The following is a 24,456-nucleotide window of genomic DNA, read 5'->3' on the forward strand; positions in this document are numbered from 1 at the left end:
ATGAAGTACAACTGGCACAAATTTCGAGAAAAATTTACGGCTGACCCAAAAAAATCCAAAGACAGCCCAAAAATTCTTGCGAAATCACCAGAAAGAATCTGCAATCAAAATTGAAATCCGCTGGCACAAAATTTGAGGCATGTAAAACGATGCACCCACAAAATTCTGAAAACAACCCAGTTGAGCTCTCGAAAAACCCACCAAGTAACTGCAATCAAAAAAAAAATCGACTTGATCTGAAGGGTAAAAACTCTAATAAAAAATGCAGATTTCTGTCTAAAAATGATAGAAAAAAAATTTGCAGGTGGAAAAAATCGCGTGACACGCAAAGGATTAATGGCGTCGCGGGACGAAGGTCTGGTTAAAAACAAATCCGCCACAGAAAACACGAAGAACAGTAGAAAAACCCGCCTGAAAGAAAACCCTTTAAAAAAAAAATTTGAATTTCGAATTCTGAAAAAATCACAGGCGTTAGATTTGTTTTTTTAGTGATGAAAAATTTCATTCGAAAATTTTTAGAAAAAACAAAAATTTTCTTTCTACTCCGATACCATAATACAGATGCAAAAGCATATGGATTTCAAAGAATCGATGTTGTTCAATTAATCAAGGAGACAAAGCTCCTTTAAATAGAGTTACAAAGATGATGTTTCTAAAAGAAACAATCATTAACTAGAGGTGAAATTAGAAACAACTTAAATGACCATTAATAACACAAAGGGAAAGATATTATTCTAATATGGAGTGTGGTTTGTTGTCTATTTAAGAGATTTTCTCTCTTCTTTCAAAGATTGTTTCTTATTCTTGGGAGGTCATTTTGATTGATCAAGGTATGTTCTCTTTTCTTTCTCTTGTTTCATTTCTTGTTTTTGTTTGTTTTGGTTTCCTTGGTCATACTTAAATACACCATTTTCTGAGTATTTTCAGACATTGGAGGGCGTATTCAGACTCAGTCCTCAGAAAATCAGACTTTATTACAACTTTGATATAAAAAATCAGTCACTTTTGAAGTGTATTCAGATTTCCAAGTGGCATTTTCAGACCCAGGTTTAACTTTTTGAGCTTCAAATCAATAATTTTCTGACTATACCAAGGTGTCTTCAGACTTATTTATTGCAATCAGACTATCTTAAGTCTAAAAATCAGGTTTTCTTGAGGAGAATTTTTTATATTTCAATCCGGCCCTTCACATTTTCCAGAATTGGTGTTACAATTTTCTAATCGAAACCTAGGTTAAATTGATTGATTAGCTATCACAAGTTGGGACAAATGTTGGGAACAAAATCCCTATGAGGTTCTGATTTCCACTCCATCGAATAGTGATCCAATCAACACAAGATTTTCAAGGACAATGAGTCCTGATGAGGGTCAGATTTCCACTTAGGGACAAAATTACAAAGGAAGGGGCAAATCGATTCAAATGAATATCAAAGGAAGGGTCTAGATAGGCATCAAATTTCCACCAAGTGAAGAAATGGACAAGGATAATGCAGATGTTTTTGTTAAAATAATATTAATATCTTCTATAATGGTCATCTTCTATTTTTAGTTGTCGACTCATTTAGCTTGTTAATTCATTAGCTTTTAAGCTTTATTTAGCATTTAGCTTTTTCTTTTTAGTTAATTAGCTTTTAAGCTTTATTTAGATTTTAAGCTTAATTTGGCTTTCACGCTTAATTCAGCTTTCACGCTTAATTTAGCGTTTAGCTCTTTAATCTTTTACTTCAACGTTATGTTCTAATTATAGAACATTGTCTTGTAACCTCTATATATACATGTGTATATCGTTCAATGTAATCATCTGATTATTGAATCATTCATTCAATTTATTTTTCATGGTATCAAAGCGGGTCGATGGGATTCTTTAAAGTTTGGCAAATTTTTTAATAAAAATTCATGGCCTTCTTTCTGGAATATTTTTCAGATTTTTTTAACTGTTTTTTATAAAAAAATGATTTTGCTTTTTTGAAGGCGTTTTGAGGATTTCTGGTTCGTGGGTGAATTTCTTTGTGATGGGAAGCAGTTCATGTTTTTTTAGGGTTCTGGAGATTTTTGGCCCTGCAACCTGGAGGTTTTTTGTTGCAGATTGAAAATTTTCCTAGGGTTTCTGCAATTTTCGACTAGGGTTTTGACCCTTCAGTTCAAGTCAAAATTTTATTCTGGTTGCAGATTCTTGGTGGGTTTTTTGAGACCTCAACTGGGTCATTGTCAGATTTTTGGGTGCATCGTTTTTCGTGCCTCAATTTTTGAACCGTCGGATCTATATTCTGGTTTTAGATTCTTGGTGGGCTTTTCGAGAGCTTTTCTGGGTTGATCTCAAATTTTTCTGGGTGCCTCGTTTTATGTGCCTCAAATTTTGTGCTAGCAAATTTTCCTTGGATTTTAAAAACAGTCCACGATTTCTACTAATTCTGTGGATGTTAATTAGCTTTTAAGCTTTATTTAGTATTTAGCTTTTTCTTTTTAGTTAATTAGATTTTAAGCTTTATTTAGATTTTAAGCTTAATTTGGTTTTCACGCTTAATTTAGCTTTCACGCTTAATTTAGCGTTTAGCTCTTTAATCTTTTACTTCAACGTTATGTTCTAATTATAGAACATCGTCTTGTAACCTCTATATATACGTGTGTATATCGTTCAATGTAACCATCCGATTATTGAATCATTCATTCAATTTATTTTTCAGTTTTGAGGACTGAACCGTCCATATGTGGATGGATTTCCCACCAAGGTTGAAATCAAGTTTATCATACTAGGTGTTTGATTCAATGTTTGTTTGTTTTGCAGGTCTGTTAACAAATGCGGATAAGGAAGATCAACATTTCCGGGATTGGAAGAGGATTTTAGGACAAGGATGTTCAAGAAATGAACACAAAGGATTTCACATCAAGAAATCAAGAACTACATCAAGGAATTTCAAAGTCATAGAACGCTAAGGAGGAATTAATCCAAGCAATTCCTTAATATAAGGATGGAATGCAAAGTATCTAAAGGAATTCCAAATATCATGAGGAATGTTCAAGGATAAGTTGATCAAGTCTATGAAACAAGCTGAGGTGGCATTCTAGTCATCATTTGTTCAATCAAAGTGTACCAAGTCAAAGTTCATTCAAGGAGGGAATAGATGACACATGGCGCTACATCAGATATCATTTTTCTTACCTACCCTCATCTCTCATTGGTCAATGTAATGATGGTTGTAACAAACCCTAATTAGGGTTTTATCTTGTAATCTTAGCCATTGATCTTGAATCAATCTGAGCCATTCTTTGTAATGAGCTATCTATATAAGGCTCAATACTCTCATTTGTAAAGGTTAACAATAGAAGAATAGCTAGCAGTAGAAGAGTAGAAGGTAGTAGTTAGATCATTAGAAGTTAGAGTAGAGTAGAATAGGAGAAGAAGAGATTGTTGCTAAGGCTTGTAAATGAATATACTCTTTTCATTGAAGATATCGCGAAATGTATTGTTCAACAAGTTGCATGGTTTCCAATTCTCATTTGCTTTTATGTTGATTAGATGAATGGAACATTTTGTGGATGATTAGTGGTGAAATTCGTTTAGTCCATACCACTAGCTTCTTGTTGATTTTAAGTTTGCCTTGTGTGGTCAACTGGAATATGAATCAAACGTAACTTCAACTATTGCCTGTCCATTGGTATACATTGCCTTGATGGTATTGATGTTGATGGTAATAATTTGAACATCTATAAACTTAACTTCAAACTTAACATCTATAACATATATTGCATTGTGTGGTCAACTGGAATATGAATCAAACTTAACTTCAACTATTGCCCGTTCGTTGGTATACATTGCCTTGATGGTATTGATGTTGATGGTAATAATTTGAACATCTATAAACTTACCTTAGAAGATTTCACTAGCTTTGTGGAGTTGTTCACTGATGTCAAAGCAAAGTATAGTAGAATCTCACCAAGTCATTCACCTCTTCTTACATTCCTAGGAGTATATTAGACTCTCTAAACCCTTTCCTTTTGATCTTTCTTTGTTAGAAGAGTTAGTCCCGAGTTCTAGCAACATCTAACTATTCAAACATTCATGTACAACGTAAGTCCCCTTGTGATTCCAGCATTATCACATCAACCATTGAGTTTATCCATACGTCAAGACCTAACATTTTGTAACCTTGGAGTTGTCTCATTTGATCACGAAGCATAGCATTTGAGAGACTTTGTTCAAGACAGGATAAGATACCTTGGTATTTTATTCTGTGTTAGTATGTGCATAAAAAACACATCAACAAGGATGAAATCCCTCTTGAAGAAGATTAGCTATGGTGGTGAAAGATCTAATCTGGTTGGTGTTTGCTGAAGATATCAAACTGTTGTTGGTATGTGGATTTCCAATTCTTTTGTGCATCCTGTAACTGTGATTGGGAGGTTTCTTGTGCATCCAATCATTTTGTAAGTTCTATGGCTACAATTGGGAAGATAATTTTGTTGTTATTCTGTTGAAGGTTGTAATGATTTATCTATTTTGGTGATAATATTCATATTTAATTTGAGATCTCGTTTTTAGTCTGATATTATATGATTTTCAATATAATTTGTTGAATGAATAGAAATCACTTTTCATGAAAACTGTTTTGTTTAAATTACTTTGGAACATTTGGTAAAATCTGGAGCAAATATCCATAGGGGATATTTCAAGTTTCCAATTCCTAAACCTCTCAATTCGAATTGCATTGAACATTAGAAGAGAGTTCCCTTCACAATTATTTTTTTGATTCCTAAATTTATTCACTCAAAAAGACCACAAACATAGCTTGAAGCTCTACTTAATTGTTGGTGCCCATTGGAAGCTTAACCAAAATTCTTCCAATCTTCTTGCTCTTACAATTTCTGAAGATACACCCAACACCATATTGCCCTAGGTTATCTCTAAAGGTCCCATCAAAGTTCATGTTTATCCATCCTTCCTCAAGAGGAAGCCACACTACCTTTGATATTTCATCGGAATTAATGTCAATCTTGGGAGCCCCATAAATGGGGGTAATTAAAAAACAATATTATTAACATAATTTCAATTCTAAAATTAATAATAAGATATTAATTATTAATTATTAGTTATAAAATCATGTTAAAATTAAAGTTGGAGGATAAGCTGTAAAGTTTGCCAATACAATTTTGGATTTTAACATGACAATCTTGCCATACGACTGGAAACAACCATTTCTGATTTTGATACACAATTGACACACACACGACTGATTTACTGAGGACAAAAATGATTATGCAATACAATCAAGTTTTGGATTGAGTACAACAAACTTACCAATCAAACAATTAACCACAATTCATATTAAATCATGCTTATACTTCAATGTAATGAAGATCCATGCTTTCTCTATCTACAATGTCAATTAAAAGCAAAACAAAAATGTAAAGAGGCAATGTTGTTCTTATGCTTTATAAAATTTTAATGCTTACATGCACAATAGGTGAAGAGCTTTTGGCCTCCAAGAGCATTCACCAAATCCATGCCAAATGGGCGCGTCCTCAGCCATCCATGTTTTGCAGAAACCCAAGCCCCTGCCAAGTCCTCATACAAGCTCAGCTGCACAATTTTCCATGGATTTCAGGTACTTAGAATGCTAGATGTCAATTCAAACATGCATCAATCTGAAACTCCAACATGTTGTTAGCCATGAAATTCTAGTCAGTGATTAATCAGAAATCTAAAATGAAACTGCATAAATGTTGATTACCAATTTTTAGTTTACCTAGTCTAAATGGCTTTCATTTACACAACTGTTTCTATCCATGAAGATTTGATTTATATCATATGAATATTCAGAACTGCATAGTTATATGCCACAAGGCTAACAGTTTTAGCAAAATGATCAGAACTAGTAAATGTAATCTAGGCACCTGAGATTTATTATTGGTGTTCCAAATTTTTTTATAAACTGTAACAAATATAAAAATGTAACTCTTTGTTCTGCATGCATGTATGCTACTATCTTTAAACAATTCAGAATTTTGAAGATGTAAAATACCTGATCTTTTTCTATGCTTACAGTTGAAAGCTCCGACTTGATGTAAATTGTTTGTCCTCTACAGACACATTACGGAATCTTCATCTTCTAATTCTTGGATATGCTTGTAGGTTATAATCAGTGTCATTGCGTGGCCAATGAAAGATAGTTTCCAAAGAATCAGATTAGACATATCAGAGTTTGGAAGTGTGATATATTCAAAATTTGTCCGAGGCATGGAAAAGAGGCAGAAACAACCCCGGGGAGTTGGTTCTATCAATTTGCTAAACTTGACTAAGTACAAAAGGTGGTGGAGACAATTCTGTAAAGTCACTTGTAATGTCCCCTATATATAGGCTGTCAATTCCACTATTGGACATCTAGTAGACAACAAAGAACTTGCTATGATGGCCCTAAATGGACTTCCTACCTCATGGGAATCGTTCATTCAAGGAATCTGTGTTCATTCTAAATTTCCTAAGTTTGATAGATTGAAAAGCGATTGCATTCAAGAGGAATCTCGACTTGTCACAAGAGGAATAAAACAAAACAAGAGTAATGAAGACATTCAAGTTCTAAACTCCTAATTCCCACAAGAAATGAAAGAAGAAGAACTTTAAGAGAAAGAGGGACAACAGCTCAAATGGAAAGAGGTCTTCAAAGAAGAAGAGAGACATTTCTGAAGTGCAATGTTTGAAATGTGACCAATATGGACACTATGCAATGAAGTGCCCAGACAGGATCAAGCAACAAGCTTCAATTGCAGAAATTAAGAAAGGGAGTGATTCCGAGAAGCTAGTCTTCTACTCAGCCCTCTCTAGTCAAGTCACCTCCAATTCCAACACATGGGTGATTGACAGCAGAGCATCTCGACACATCACTGGATTTTTTGAGCACCTAGATACACTTGTGGAAAATTCAAATGAAGAAGTGACAATTGGTGATGACTCAAATTATCCAGTTATGGGAATAGGAACTTGCAATATCAACCTAAAGTCAGGCATATCCTTACAGCTGACTGGAGTTCTATTTGTACCTGGTATAAAAAGAAACCTTGTCTCAGTTTCTGCACTTGAAGATAAGGGTTACAGATTAACCTTTATGGAAGAAAAGGTACTTGCTTGGCCAAAGAACTCCACCATCAAGAAAGCCCACACCATTGGAGTAAGACAAGGGAGCCTCTACAAACTTTGCAGCACTCCACCTCTAGCCTTGATTCATGAGACTCCAGATTCGAATGAACTTTGGCACAGAAGATTAGGGCACCTTCATTTCCATGCCCTACCTAAGATAGAGAAGATGGTAATTGGCTTACCCAAGCTAAGTCAAAATTCTGAAGGAGCTTGCAAAGGGTGTTCCTTGGGAAAGAATACTAAAGGGTCTTTTAATTCTAACAAGAGTAAATCCAAAAATGTATTAGAATTAGTTCATTCTGATTTATGTGGACCCATGTTTGTACCCTCAGGGGGATTTTTATATTATATAATATTTGTAAATGATTATTCTAGGAAGACCTGGATATATTTTCTGAGGTACAAAGAGTCTAAAGAAATCCTTTCTAAATTTAAGGAATTCAAAGCTCTTGCAGAAAATATGATAGGTAAGAAAATCATAACCTTAAGAACAGACAATGGGGGGAAACACACTTCTGATATGTTTAAATATTATTGTATAAATGCTAGGATTAAGAGGATGTTGATTGTACCTTATAACCCACAACAAAATGGGGTAGCTGAAAGAAAGAATAGGACTATAGTAGAAGCTGCTAGGGCTATGCTGTTTGACCAAAATATAGAAACCTCATTTTGGGCTGAAGCATCTAGGACAGCTGTGTACATTCAAAATAGATGTCCTCATTCTCTTCTTGATAATAAAACCCTTGAAGAAGCCTTTACTGGTAACAAACCTGACATAAGTCATCTCCGGATCTTTGGGTGTCCAGTCTATATTCATGTCCCCAAAGAAAAGAGGTTAAAGTTAGAACCTTCTGGAAAGAAAGGAGTATTTGTTGGGTACAGTGAAACCTCTAAAGCTTACAAAGTATATATACCTAGTCAAAGGCAAATTGAACTAAGCAGAAATGTCATCTTTGAGGAAGATATAGCATTCAGGAGGTCCAAAAGCTCTAATGAATTAGAACACCAAGATCCTCCTGCAAGCATAGATGAGGATTCCACCCCTAAGATTCAGAGGGAGACCCCTGAAAACGCTGAGCATGAAGTTCAAGGCTTACCTTTAGAAGAACATTATCCCGAAACTAGGAAGAGACCACTTTGGGCTAAAAAGATGCTTCAAGAAGCTGAAAATTATGCTGCTCCAAAGGGGACCTTCAGAGAAAGTAAAAGACCTAAACTATTTTCTAGTTATACTGCCTTGATGAGTGAGATCATTGATGCGGAACCTTCCTGTGTTGGAGATGCACTCAAGCATCAAGTTTGGAAAGATGTTATGTCAGAAGAGTATCAGTCAATTCTAAAAAATGATGTCTGGGATATTGTGCCTAGGCCTAAAGGCAAATCTGTGGTATCTTCTACATGGCTCTTCAAAATCAAACATGCAGCAGATTGCAACATTGAGAATGCACAAAGCAAGGTTTGTTGCCAGAGGTTTCTCACAGAAAGAAGGTATTGACTATGAAGAGACATTTGCTCCTGTTGCCAAATACACTTATGTCCGAGCAGTTTTGGCTATTGCAGCATCTAAAGGATGGAAAGTCCATCAAATGGATGTCAAGACTGCTTTTCTGAATGGTAAGATTGAAGAAGAAGTTTATTTGGAGCACCCTGAAAGTTTTGTGATTCATAAGGCTGAATCACATGTCTGCAGATTAAAGAAAGCTTTATATGGACTAAAACAGACCCCCAGATCATGCTATGAAAGAATTGATCTTTATCTCTTGGAATTAGGGTTTTCCAAGAATGAAGCAAATCCAAATCTCTACTACAAGGTAATCAATGGTGAATTATTAATTCTTATTTTTTATGTTGATGATCTACTAATCACAGGAAAGGATAATTGTATTTCTCGATGTAAGAAAGAATTAGCCTCTGAGTTTGATATGAAAGATTTAGGAATTCTTCACTACTTCCTTGGATTGGAAGTTTGGCAGCAGGCAGATGGTATAATCCTTAATCAAGGAAAATACACCATTGATATACTCAAGATATTTGGAATGATGGATTGTAGATCCATGACCACACCTATGGAGACAAATCTGCACAAACTAAATGAAACAACTACAAAATCAGAGTTTGCAGATCCTACACTCTACAGACAAATTATTGGATCTCTGATGTATTTGGTAAACACAAGACCTAATATATGTTATGTTGTTAATGCACTAAGTCAATTTATGTGTGAACCTAGGGAAATACATCTTGTTGCTGCAAAGCATATTCTGAGATATCTTCGAGGAACTATTGGTTTTGGTCTGAAATATAAACATGTAGACCTTGACCTACATGGATTCACTGATTCTAATTGGGCTAGAAGCATAGTTGACAGGAAAAGCACATCAGGATGTTGCTTCAGTTTAGGATTAGGAATGATCTCATGGATATGTAGAAAACAGTCTTCAGTTGCTCAGAGTTCTACAGAAGCTGAATACATTGCAGCCTCCATGGGAGCAAGAGAAGTTGTATGGCTCCGGAAATTGCTTGTAGGACTGTTTTGTCAGCCCTTAAATCCTACTGTCATCTATTGTGACAATCAGAGTTGCATCAAGCTTTCAATGAATCCAGTATTTCATGACAGGTCTAAACACATTGAGATTCCTTATCACTATGTTCGAGATATGGTGGAAAGGAATGCGATCCGACTGAATTATATTAGTACAGGTGATTAGATTGCAGACATTCTTACCAAGCCTCTCTCCAGGATCAAGATTGAACACTTTAGAGATAAACTTGGTATGGTTGAAAATGTTATTTAATTTTGAGATAGAGTCTCATTTATTCTAATATACTAATATATTTAAAGATGTTTAATGTGTAAACTCTTTTATTTGTCATGTGTGTGACTCCATGACTTCATGGGCCTTTTGTGAACATTATTGAAGGATGACGACTTTTCAATAATGAACACTTGTTTCAAATTGATATTGCAAGGTGACGATTTTACAATTATCAATTTATCTATCTTGATGGATATCATGTGACTTGATATCTGTGGACATGTCATGATAGTATATATATCTCTGAGACATTATGGTAGATATTTGTTGATTGATATCATTAAATAAACCATAATTATGATAGAGACCTTCATGGTGAATATTATGAACATAATATTCGTGGACATGCCAGGAAATCATTATCAGTATGGTAGGCATCGTGTGACTTGATGCCAGTGCACATACCTTACTTCATAACTATGAGTTATGGTGAGTATCATGAGACTTGATATTCATTGTTGAACCATATCTGTGAATATCACTATGGTGTGATATCTCTTCTCTTCACAATCAATGGATGAATTGTGATGTTTTCTCTAACATGAAATGTGTTCTCTCTAGTTAAGAGGGAGTGTTAATTTTTGTAACATCGGTCATGCTATTTCATGATTCCAATGTATTAATTTGATTACATGTTAAAATATATACTAATAGATTAACTATTAGCATATACGTTAACAAATGATGAATAAATCAAAATTAAATTATTGCATTTAACCAACGGTTACACTGTTACATGTTATCGGGTTGTAAGCGATTCTTAACAAATCGCACTCCTTCCGATCGGGCAAGTAAATAATGCCTGTTAATGTGTTGTGGTGAGAGGTACGTAGGGAAGAGATGTGTCTTCCCATGTGGGAAGACATATCTCTTCACTACGTAACCCCTCATCCACTTATATAACATGCATACATTGAGGAGGATGAACATACCAAAATCAATAAGTGTGGTGCATCCTTCAAATCACACCATAGTAGATAAAATACAACTTTCAGGTCATATCTCCATCTCTCCTATCTTCTTTGATCACAGAATTTTGAAAGATCTTAACAATTCCATCATAGAGGAATAACGACATATAGATTCCAGAATTAGATCATACAACTGATAATCATCAAAGGATTCGAACGTGAAGGAGAATATCATTAGAAATGCCCATAAGGTGACGATAAATGTCTATATCATCACGAGAGGAGTATTTAGAAGGCAGCAAGTTATGCTAGCAATCATCCATCAATTAATGTTCTCGATTACAATTTGTCCAGTACAAGTCAGCGACTCTGATTAGGTAGCATTCTATGACAGCAACGGTACAAATAAATAAATGCGATTGATATAGGAAGAAGAGATTGTTTCTAACAAGAAAAGCCAACATTATACAAAGCAAAGATTAAATTCAAGGCAATCATGTATAAAGCAATCATGGAAAAATCAACGATTATGAAGTCACTTCATCAAGAGGATTACGAAGCACTTAAGTTCAACAGCTTAACAAAGACGACAATTACATGAAGAAAGATTAGTCAATGAAAATATAATTGTTTATATTCCTCATTAGTGTGAAGATGAGATTAGTAATAACGAAGGGTGACAGACATGAGACATGTCCTGTCCAAGACAACTCCTCATTCAAGAATGATGATATAAAAGGGAGGATAGATGTGAAAGAGGAAAAGGGGGGGGATTAAAAGAAATTTATAGGAAGAGTATTCAAACATTTACGTGGAAGGAAGAAATCGAAGAAAGCAGTTGGAGACATTGATGAATATATAACTAACGACAACATTATAAAAGGGCTGGACTATATCAAATGCAGCAATCTTGGTGAGGAAGAGACACCATACATAACAATTAAAATATTTGACGAATTAATTAAAGGAGAAATCGATCACCAGATCAATATGAAGAAATTATATAGAAGACTTTATTTTATTGATAATTTCCAGATTTGGATTATGCATTATATACATAGCAAGCTATCAAGATAAGTTCTCCTTTTCGAATTATTCTTCGAATTATAAATTAAATAAAATTATAAAATATTTTATATAAAATTGTATTCATAAATATATTGCATTCCTCACTTTAAGCTGGAATTGTTATCCCAGGACATTACATGTGCATTTACGAGTACTTATGAATATGCTTCATATCTTATGCATCTCTATGTGATGTTTTCAGCATGATTACTTCATGTGTGGGTATGCCTTATGTCTTGAATAGGCATCAATCATAGCAAGTCTATTTCATGCACGTTTTAGATTATCAAGACCCATCTTTCTGCAAATAAAATTGGTAAGACACTAGTAAAATAACAACATAGGGATTGTGGAACATAACAATGCCATGAAAATCTCTAAGGTGTATGCCATAGAATAGGAAGGAAGAATGTGTGAGAATACATATGCTCAAACACCATGAAGTGATGGTGTAAAAACTTGATGAGTATATGTGCATTTACGAGTACTTATGAATATGCTTTGTATCTTATGCATCTCTATGTGATGTTTTCAGCATGATTACTTCATGTGTGGGTATGCCTTATGTCTTGAATAGGCATCGTATCATAGCAAGTCTATTTCATGCACGTTTTAGATTATCAAGACCCATCTTTCTACAAATAAAATTGGTAAGACACTAGTAAAATAACAACATAGGGATTGTGGAACATAACAATGCCATGAAAATCTCTAAGGTGTGTGCCATAGAATAGGAAGGAAGAATGTGTGAGAATACACATGCTCAAACACCATGAAGTGATGGTGTAAAAACTTGATGAGTATATCAAGTTGCCAATAAAATGTGAAAGGAAATGATAACAAGGCCCTAAAGTAACTGTAGATATAGAGGAGGAGATTGGTTTTGGATTTACAATGCAATTACAAGATGATCTTGTTCCTTCTTTGGGAGGATTATAGAAAGATTTACTAAAATATTATTGGGGTACCTTACTTTTGAAGTAAAGACAAAGATACTCCTTGGTATCAAATTTACAACGTAAGATAATTCCAGAATAAGCAAAAGTGAAAGCAAAGTTGGAAGTTGAAAGTCCAAAGCCATTAGGGATCATCTTAATCATTGCTTGAGGACAAGCAATCTTGGGAAGAGCGGGCTGTCATGCCCCTACTAAGAACATTACCTTATAGGTCAGAATGCACCAAAACTAGAGTCATATTACAAGAGCCGTTGAAATAAGAGGATGTTGGAGGTTCGTGGATTTCATAGTTGGTCGGTCAAACTTGGTTTTGTGAATTATACATGCTCACGTGGTTGTGGCATCTTTCTCACTATTACTTGATAGGGAGGCTACCTAGCTTACCATCAATTAGGCTTCTTTAATGGTTTGTTACTATCCCTTCCCAGGTTCACGTCTACCTCACCAGACTTATCGGGGCTTCCCTACCATTTGTTTGCTTATCTCACTTTTCTCAAGCTCACCAAGTAAGCTTGCTCACTAAAACCTTGCAGGGATGCAGGACACACACACATATTCCCTCATTGCAACACCACCCATCTTGTTTGGTTTAGCAAACTTTTCTCTATTGGATTCACAATGTCACGGTTTCAGGCTTGTAGCCTTTTGGAACTTCTTCCAGTTATCAGTAGATTCCTTCCTTGCAAGTTATCTTCTTTATATTGCTGAAACCTAGTCCGACTACTTCCAAGTTCGCCTAGGCTCAATATGCAAAAACGGCGATTGCCATTTCCTGGTTTCCTCCTACTGCTATTTTACTCATACTGTACATTTTTTGCTCTTCCTGAAGTGCTCCAATGGCCGCGTGGAGTTTCAAGACAGAGCCATATTTACAATGTGGATTCAAAATAAAGAACGAACTACAACAAGGAAACTCTAGTTACAGAACTTTAATGAAAAACTTAGCAAAACAATACAGAACAGTACTTGCGATCGAAACCAGAAAACAAACTTTTGTATTCCTTTTTGTTTATCCAAATGATCCAACCACTAACCCTTTACAATTCATCTTTGTGGACTCTTATAGCTCATCCATCCGTCATGGAAACACAGATGGTTACAAAACGGAAGGAAAACAGTTCCATAACGGGTCATCGGTGTAGCCTTAAAACCTGGCTTCTGATGCCCATTGGCGACTTGCAAAAATCCACACCTTTCCATCGGATGATCGAGGTAACCAAAACACACCTACACCGATACCCGATAACCGGCTCCTCTGTTGGCTCTTTTTCCATCGGCCTTCAGGGTAACATCAAATCTTAGTTCCCAATGGCCGATGGCGACTTGTGCGCTCCACACTTCCTATCGAGCTTCGACATAACATCAACTTTTGTTTTCCGATGGCCGATGGCGACTTATCGCACTCCGCATTTTTGTTTTCCAATGGCCGATGGCAACTTATCATGCTCCGCATTTCCTATCGGGCTTCGGCATAACATCAACTTTTGTTTTCCAATGGCTGATGGTGACTTATCGCGCTCCGCATTTCCTATTGGGCTTCGGCGTAACAAGGAAGCATTCCTCCCGATGGCCAATGAACCTCCTCTGGTTGTGCACTTTCTATCGGTTTTCAGCGTAGGTGAGAACCTTGCCTGCCGATAACCGATACCACCCAGTCCGCGCCTATGCCTTCCCATCGGGTCATCGGGGTAGTGTAAAACTACTTCGTCCGATACCCGATGACTATCTTTGTGGCGCTCCACTCCGCATGCTAATTCATCAGGTCATCGGGTTAGCATAAACCCGCTCCTTCTAATACCTGATAACTCGCTCCGAACTCTGGCGACCGCTTTAGGATAAGTCCTATCGATCGGGGTAGGTCTTGCCGATAGGCAAAATTTCAAAAACTGCAATCAAAAACAACTTAGAGCCAGTCCATAGTATGTACATGCCAAAATTGGTTAAGGGCATTTCAACCCTTAGGTGCTCCTGCACCATACTCCCCCAAAAACAAAAAAGTCAGGTGACTACGCGCAACAGCAGGGAGAGATCAATTCCTGACTTGACAAAGTCGGATTCAAGGACCCAAGTCGTTTCAAAATCAGGTTTATTCATCCATTTGACCAAATGTTCCATGTAGACGAATCTAGTCTTCTTGAAAACGCGAGAATCCAACACTTTCTCATTCTCAGGCATGGTAGAAGGTAAGGGCAGATCAGCAAGAGCCTGCTGAACATTTGAAACTCGCATATCCTCCTTGGGAAGTTGCCCCTTGTAGGCAACCAAATCTGCAACATTGAAAATAGGAGACAAAGCAATATCAAATGGCAAATCGATCTTATAGGCATTAGAGCCATACTTGGCTAAAATTTTACATGGGCCTAGTCTCCTCATTTGTAGTTTGTTGGGAATCCCTTTCTGAAGTCGATTCTTGTTTAAATGTACCATCACTAAATCTCCAATAGAAAATCACACATCTCTCTATGTGGCATCAACGTTGGTTTTAACTTTTTGTGAAGAATCTTGGAGAGCTCGTCTGACTTGGTCATGAACCTCGTTCATAGATTGAGCGACATCATCAACTTGACCACTTTTGTAAGTCAGATCACCAAGATTCTGTAATTCCATAACACCTCGTGGGTGCATACCATACACTATCTCAAAAGGACTCTTCCCAGTTGACCAGTTGACACTGTCATTGTAGGCAAACTCTGCCTGGGGAAGAACCTGATCCCAACTCTGTCCATATTCCTTCGTCAAACACCTTAAAAGGTTTCCAAGTGTTCTATTTACCACCTCTGTTTGACCATCCGTTTGGGGATGATAGGCTGAACCAAAAGACAAATTAGTTCCCAGTCTTTTCCAAAGAGTTTTCCAAAAATGTCCAAGGAATTTGACATCTCTATCTGAAACAATACTAACCGGCAATCCATGGATTCTTATAACCTCTTTGAAAAACAAGTGTGCAATGTGACTAGCATCATGAGTAGTTTTGCAAGGAACAAAATGTGCCATCTTACTGAATCTGTCAACAACAACAAAAATGCTATCACAACCAAGCTTCGTTTTAGGTAATCCAACCACAAAATCCATACTGACTGTTGGTTGAAAATTTTGTACACTTGGGGAAATATACAAAATTGTGGTTTCAACCACAGTGTGTGAGTAAAACTCTCCTAATTAAGGGAAGGCTCCCCCTATCTAACTATAACTTGAAAAATAAAATAGGATGGGACAGTAGTCTTTCTTCTTCTTTCAAGAAAGACAATATTTTTTTCTCTTCACAGAAAAGGATCGCAATTGAATATAAACAGTAGTAACCACTTTCAAATGAAATGAGAGAAAGGAAATGAAGTTTCCTGAAAGCACAAAGACTTCTGTCACTTCCTTCAGGATGGGACAGCAATATCAAGCTCAAAGACTTGATTATATGAAGTCTTATCTACCCTTTTCTATACTAATGCTATAAAGGACAAGTTATAACAGCTCAAAGACTAGAATACCTTATTCTTTTCTTCTTAAAACAATGAGAAGTAGTGTAAGCTCAAAGACTCACAGCTATTTCTCACAAAATCTACTTTTGAATTCTGTTAAGAACAAGAGTAAGAACAAAGTCTTACAGCTTTTTCCAATAGAACTTCTACTTTAACTAAATTAATCTTCAATACTTGCAGCTCAAAGACTGCAAATCAAATTCGATTAAGCTCTCAAAGAAACACTTGCAAGGAAGAAAATATGGAACATCAACTCAAGAATGTAGCACAAAGACTCAAATCTTAAGCAATTTTCTTCTATTCCTTTCAATTCTTCAATTTACACATAAAAGCTCAAAGACTTCTTTGCTGCAAATTTGGCAGAGTTTTTGCTTGTTTTCTAAAAGATAAAAATTACAATAGACCCCTCAAGTATTTATAGGAGAGGAGTCATGAGAAAAGGGTGGGAGGATCCTAACTAACTTGAGAAATTTTCTCAACCACCAAGACTTATTCAATAACTAACTATGACTTACTCCAACTACAGTCCTAATTGAACACAACTTGTAGTTGCTTTACATGTAATTACAAAAGTGCAAGTAATGAGTTAACTTACAATTACAAAGTTATTTTTTTACATGTAACTTGTCAAAACAAAATTACAAATGCATAACTAAAACTATTCCATGTGTCTAAAGACACAAGTACAAGTCTAACTGCATCATCCTTTGTCTGTGATGATCTTCATGTTGCTTCAGGATGCTAGAACTTGAAGTATTCTGGATTGGTAAAGACATCTTGAACAAGAATGGGAACTTGCATCCTTGTCTTCTTGCTTGGGGTAGTACTATCTTTTCAGGAGGGAAAGGGTTGCCTTCCTCTTTCAATGTCATGACCATCTTTGTCTTGAAAGCATTCTATGCTCTCAACCATGAATTGTTGTTGTATCTCTTCTTTGTATCATCGTCCATTCTTGAAATCTGCTTGCAAAATAAGGCCCATGCTTTAATCCATTGATTTGGTAGATCGTGTGTGCAAACCGGACTGACAAGGGAAGAGATAAATTGATGCAAAAATGGATTCACCAGTGAATTTTGGGTTTTGGAAGTTGCATTACATGTGTGGGAAAAACAAGATCATTAACTTGCAATTGCGGGGAACAAACATGCAACTTCATATGTGTAATGGGTAACTACAAGTTTGCACTTGTAATTGGACCTTTAAGACTCATTTTCAAGTGTTTTTTGAGTGCATTTTGGACCAATTTCGGGTTCTGGATGGCTGACTGCGGGTAGACTTTGAATGGGAAAAATGAATGAAGGTGTGAAATGAGTGGATGAAATGGTATGTACGGATGATGGAAATGAATATGAGTGAAAATGAAAAGATTTTGGGAAGATCGTCTTCAAGAAAATGGGAAGAACTTTCAACATGTAATCCGGTTCTAAAAACTCGATTTTGAAAGAATGGGTATTTTTCATCTTTGCAACTTCATATTTAAACAAAAGATGGTTAAATCTTTTATCCGTAAGGGAAGAACAATGATTTTCATCCAACTTGTAATCGGGATTTAAAATCCCGAATACAAGTAAAGAGGGGAAATGGGGAGGAACAATGCAATTCTAAAATTGCTTTACAAAGCGGAAAATCTCTCTCACAAAACCGATTTTTTGGGGAAGAACCAACCATTTACAACTAGAAAGGAAAAACAAGAAAATGAAACAAAGAAAGAAAAGAAATCAAACCTTGCTTCAAACTGAAAATGCATCTTCAAAAAGATGATTAATCTTTGGAAGAAGAAAGAAAAACTCTTAAATAAACAATGAACCGCATTCAAAACCCTTGCCACGTTTTTTTTCAAAAACGTTTTCAGCAGCAAATCGTGGCACCAAATGCAAAATAAATGGCATAAGAAGCAGTCAAATCTCCATCCAACTTCAATGCCTAGGCATGAAAGGCAAAAACGACTTGGGAGATAACAACTTCGTGGAGCTTTGAAAGAGAAAATCGTGGTTTTAGCAAAAACGTGTTTGCTGTTCTATACTAAAAACCAGCAATCATGCATCCCATTTGGCATGAAAGATGTTAGCAAATGCATGAAAATAGGGAAGAATCCCAAACGCCTCTTCCTAAAATATCTCCACGAAATTTGCTTGAAATCTCCAACAAAAACGTTTTTCTTGGCTGGTCGGGTTTTTTAAATGAAATAGCAAGTTCAAAATTGCATATAAAATAGAAAATCGGGTTTTGTTTACCATATAACAAGTTTTAATTGTCACTTTTTTTCAACAAGGCAAAATCGGGTTTTGAAAATGAAATTACAAGTTCAAAATTCCCCAAAATGCACTTTATAGAGAAAATCGGGTTTTTTGGGCAAAATAGCAAGTTTTAATTGTCACTTTATTTCATTTCTAGGCAAAATCGGGTTTTGGAGAGAGATGTGCAAGTTACATTTTACTTGTAAAGGGAAAATAAAATCCCTACAACAAGTTTTAATAACTTGCACATATGTAATAGAGGTTAAAAATCCCTATTACATACAAAAGACATTAAAGTAGGGGTTTTAGAAAAGAATTACAAGTTTACTTGTAACTTATCCAAAAAATCCCTATTTTAACTTAAAAAGCCAAAAAGCATCAAGGGGGAAATAAAAAACAGATTACAAGTTCTTATTTTTCAATAAAGTGCACTTGTAATTAGCCAAAAATTTCCCTACAAAGACCAAAACAATGGAAATCATTAAAACTTGCAGTTCAAGGAAAATTCTCGACCTGCAGTCAGGGAGAAAAAACCCGAAATTGAAGGAAAGACATAGCAAACGAATCCAGAATGTGACGAAATTCGAAACATGGTTCGAGGATGGACTGAGGATTAAGCCAGTCCAAAGATTAGTCAAAATTCTACCTTGGGAAGCATTCCATAGAGAGAAATTTTTCATTTTTTTAACAAAAATTTCATGTAATGGTCCTTCATTTTTTAAAACAAAAATGAGGACAACACTGACACATTCCCAGGGCCTGGTAGGAATAGGTAATGGCTGATAAATTCCAGCATTAGTAGTTGTACCTTTAGCTATCTGACAAACCATACATTGCTCAACATACCTTCTGATATCCCTCTGCATTCTGGGCCAATAGTAAAACTGTTGAACAAGTTCCAATGTCTTATTAAGGCCAAAATGACCACTCAAACATCCACTGTGCTTTTCTTGGATTAGATTTTCCCTCATCGATCCTCTGGGAACACATAACTGTCCACCTTTAAACAACAAACCATTCTGCAAAGTAAAGTCAGCATATTCACTATGAAAGTGATTCTGAAATTCTTGACAAACCTTGTAAATGGCTGCAAAATCTTCATCATTGGGGTACAAATCTTTGAAGTAATCTCTCCAATATTCTGAATCTGCACTTCTTGCACTGTTAGTAGCCTTCTACTCAAAGCATCTGCTACTTTATTACACTGTCCTTTCTTATGCTTAATAGAAAAAGTATATGACTGCAAATACTAAGCCCATTTAACATGCCTATGACTCAACTTATCTTGTGAATTCAGAAAACTCAAAGCCTGATTATCTGTATAAACAACAAACTCTTTAGGTAACAAGTAGTGCCTCCACTTCCTAAGAACTTGGAAAAGAGCATACAACTCAAGATCACAGGATGAATACTTCTTCTTGGCATCATTGAGCTTCTCACTTAAAAAAGCTACGGGTCTGTTCTCTTGACTTAAAATAGCACCAACAGCTATATTACTTGCATCACATTCAATTGTGAACAACTTATCAAAACTAGGAAGAATGAGTACTGGTTGTGTAGCTACTTTTTGTTTCAAAAGTTCAAACCCTTTGTTAGCTACATTGGTCCACTGAAACTTAGTCTTAACTCCTCCTTTGATGGTATCCAGCATGGGTGTACAAATCTCACTGAACCCTCTGATAAACTTCCTGTAGAACTGTGCCAAACCATGAAAACTTCTTACTGCACTCCCTGTCTTTGGTGTTGGCCAATTTGTGATGGCTTCCACCTTTGATGTGTCCATCTTCAAATCTCCTCCTGAAACTACAAATCCGAGATAGACAAGTTCCTGCTTCATAAACTCACACTTCTCCAAGTTTATTGTTAGTTGCTCATCATACAATTTTTGCAATACAATACTAAGATGCTCTAGATGTTCCTCTTTAATTCTACTGAAAATCAAGATGTCATCTAACTATACAACAACAAATTTACCAATAAAATCTTTAAGCACTTCATTCATGAGTCTCATGAATGTATTGGGAGCATTACTAAGACCGAATGGCATAACAAACCACTCATAAAGTCCATTGGTTTTGAAGGTTGTTTTCCATTCATCACCTTCTTTTATTCTGATCTGGCGGTACCCACTCTTGAGATCAATGTTAGTGAAGTACTTTGCACCTTCCAGGCAATCCATCAAGTCTTCAATTCTTGGGATAGGAAATCTATCCCTGATAGTGATTCTATTCATGGCTCTTGAATCTGTGCATAGCCTCCACATTCCTCCTTTCTTGGGTGCTAACACTGAAGGTACGACACAAGGACTTATACTCTTCTTTATCAATCCTTGGTCCAACAATTCTTGGACTTGTCTAGCCACTTCCTTGTTCTGTTCGGGAGTCATCTTATAGGCTGCTTTGTTGGGTAATGATGCTTCAGGAATAAAATCAATTTGATGGCTGATGGCTCTAACAGGAGGTAGGGTTGATGGTGCTCCATCACTTATAATTTCTTTGAACCGGTTTAGTACCTGCTGCACTTCATGAAGTATTGGTACCTTCTTTTCTTGCTTTGCTTCCTTTGGTTTCACTATAAGAGCAAATCCCACTCCTCCTTCCTTGAGAGTGTTAATGAACTCTTTTTCACTCACCAAAGACACATTTGGGCCTTTAGTTTTACTGCTCTCTCCTTCTTCAATTAGGGACTGAATGTGGTATGTAACTCCATCCTTTTGAAAAGAATAAGAGTTCTCCTCTCCGTTGTGAATGGTCTTTCTGTCAAACTACCATGGTCTACCAAGAAGTAGATGGCAAGCATCCATAGGCAGGATGTCACACAAGATTGTATCCTTATAACTACCTATGTTGAACTCAACCCATGTTTGTCCATTCACTACCACATGCTGCTCCTTGTTGAGCCAAGTGACCCTATATGGATTACTATGTGAAATTCTTTTCAACTTCAGTTTACTTACTGCTTCCTCTGACATAATGTTGTCAGTAGACCCTGAGTCTATCACCACTCTACAAACCTTACCAAGGACCTTGCATTTTGATTCTAAACAAAGCTCTTCTTTGAGTTAGTTCTTCTTTGATTGGCTCCTTAATCAAGGCTCTTCTCATCATTAAATTTTCTCCATCTTCAGGAGCTAAGCTCACATCTTGTTGTTTTCTGCATCCTCTTGTGCATATGTCACTCTTCTTTCACTCCCTTGAGATGAAGAGGATTTCTCTGGACATCTATAGGCAGGGTGACCCAACTTTTGGCAATTGTAACACTTCATGGTGGAGAAGTAGGAACCTCTTCCCGGTCCACTAGATCTACCTCTTCCTGGGTTGCTAGATGATCTCCTTCCTCTATAGCTCCTCTTGCTATGTGAATCCTCACTTTTCTCTATAAGTTTCGACTCTCCTTGGGACCTTTGATCTATTCCTTTTCCACCAAAACTGCCTCTTTGGCCTCTACCATCTTTTCCTCTGCCTCTTCCTCTGTTGCTTTGTTCTTGCTTCTTTTTGCTCTTTTCCTCTAACTTTAGTGCCAATTGATAGCACTTATGCACGGTGTTAGGGCTTAACAAACTCAAATCCTCTTGAATATTCCATCTCAAGCCATTCAAGTATCTGGCTACCTTGATGCTCTCATCTTCTACCACCTTGGATCTCAGACACAACTTCTGAAATTCCGCAATGTAGCTGCTCACATCCAAGTCTCTTTGTCTCAGATTTTGTCTCTTTTTCTGTAATTGGATCTCATAATCTTCAGGGATATAGGTTTCCCTTACCTTGGCTAACATGCCCTTCCAAGTAGCTATGGGGTTCTTACCCTCTTTTTGCCTCTCTTCTTGGAGAAATTTCCACCAAGTTAAGGCTGCTCTTCTCAATCTAGACTTTAGCTACCTTCACCTTTTGGGCTTCACTGATTCCATCACACTCAAAGTGACTCTCCATTCCTTCAATCCATTCAATAACTACTTCAGGCTCCATTTTCCCATGAAAAAGTGGCATTCCTAAAGATTTTCCACCTAAAGCTTTAATTGCTTTCAGGAAAGGTTCCTCGAGTAGAACAGGGTCTGGTTCTGGTATCCTATCCTCTTCTACTGGTTCTTTACCTTTCCCTTCATTGACCTGGATTGTTACTTTCTAAGTTTTATCCTCAACTGTGTCTAATTTGCTCTCCAGTTGTGCTAATCTTTCTCTCAGGAGTTTATTGTCTTCCTCCTAATCTTCTACCTTCTTAGCTAACACTGCATTAGTCACCATTCTGCGACTATTGTCTCCTACGGATTCAATATCAGACATCAACTACTTTCTTCCCAAGTCTAAACTAGGCTCTAATACCAATATGATAGGGAGGCTACCTAGCTTACCATCAATTAGTCTTCTACCTTCTTAGCTAACTCTGCATTAGTCACCATTCTGTGACTATTGTCTCCTACGGATTCAATATCAGACATCAACTACTTTCTTCCCAAGTCTAAACTAGGCTCTAATACCAATATGATAGGGAGGCTACCTAGCTTACCATCAATTAGGCTTCTTTAATGGTTTGTTTCTATCCCTTCCCAGGTTCACGTCTACCTCACCAGACTTATCAGGGCTTCCCTACCATTTGTTTGCTTATCTCACTTTTCTCAAGCTCACCAAGTAAGCTTGCTCACTAAAACCTTGCAGGGATGCAGCACACACACATATTCCCTCATTGCAACACCACCCATCTTGTTTGGTTTAGCAAACTTTTCTCTATTGGATTCATAATGTCACGGTTTCAGGCTTGTAGCCTTCTGGAACTTCTTCCAGTTCTCAGCAGATTCCTTCCCTGCAAGTTATCTTCTTTACATTGTTGAAAGCTAGTCGGACTACTTCCAAGCTCGCCTAGGCTTAGTACGCAGAAACAGCGATTGCCATTTCCTGGTTTCCTCCTACTGCTATTTTACTCATACTGTACATTTTTGGCTCTTCCTGAAGTGCTCCAATGGCCGCATAGATCCCACGGCAGAGTTTCAAGACAGAGCCATATTTACAATGTGGATTCAAAATAAAGAACGAACTACAACAAGGAAACTCTAGTTACAAAACTTTAATGAAAAACTTAGCAAAACAATACAGAACAGTACTTTAGAGATCAAAACCAGAAAACAGACTTTTGTATTTCTTTTTGTTTATCCAAATGATCCAACCCTTTACAATTCATCTTTGTGGACTCTTATAGCTCATCCATCCGTCGTGGAAACACAAATGGTTACAAAACAGAAGGAAAACAGTTCCATAACGTGTCATCGGCGTAGCCTTAGAACCTGGCTTCCGATGCCCGTTCGCGACTTGCAAAAATCCACACCTTTCCATCAGATGATCGAGGTAACCAAAACACACCTACACCAATACCCGATAACTGGCTCCTCTGTTGGCTGTTTTTCCATCGACCTTCGGGGTAACATCAAAACCTAGTTCCCAATGGCCGATGGCAACTTGTCGCGCTCCGCACTTCCTATCGGGCTTCGGCATGACATCAACTTTTGTTTTCCGATGGCCGATGGCGACTTATCGCGCTCCGCATTTCCTATCGGGCTTCGGCATAACATCAACTTCTGTTTTCCGATGGCTGATGGCGACTTATTGCGCTCCGCATTTCCTATCGGGCTTCGGTGTAACACGGAAGCATTCCTCCTGATGGCTGATGAACCTCCTCCGGTTGTGCACTTTCTATCAGGTTTCGGCGTAGGTGAGAACCTTGCCTGCCGATAATCGATACCACCCGGTCCGCGCCTATGCCTTCCCATCGGATCATCGAGGTAGCGTAAAACTACTCCATCCAATACCCGATGACTATCTCTGAGGTGCTTCGCTCCTGATGCTAACTCATCGGGTCATCGGGTTAGAAT

At 36.9% G+C, this 24,456-nt stretch overlaps 1 protein-coding gene across 2 annotated transcripts in view; it reads right to left on the reverse strand.

The window, feature by feature from the left end:
• LOC131030313 (bifunctional fucokinase/fucose pyrophosphorylase) overlaps positions 1–24,456 on the reverse strand; it is a 119,023-nt gene that overhangs the window by 11,808 nt on the left and 82,759 nt on the right. For both annotated transcript variants that reach the window (XM_057961044.2, XM_057961045.1), the window contains one exon: positions 5,452–5,578. In XM_057961044.2, the coding sequence (XP_057817027.1) occupies positions 5,452–5,578 (127 nt within the window). The remainder of the gene's footprint in view (positions 1–5,451; positions 5,579–24,456) is intronic.

The sequence above is a fragment of the Cryptomeria japonica genome, chromosome 11, assembly GCF_030272615.1.
Source record: "Cryptomeria japonica chromosome 11, Sugi_1.0, whole genome shotgun sequence".
In the NCBI taxonomy this organism is placed as follows: domain Eukaryota; kingdom Viridiplantae; phylum Streptophyta; class Pinopsida; order Cupressales; family Cupressaceae; genus Cryptomeria; species Cryptomeria japonica.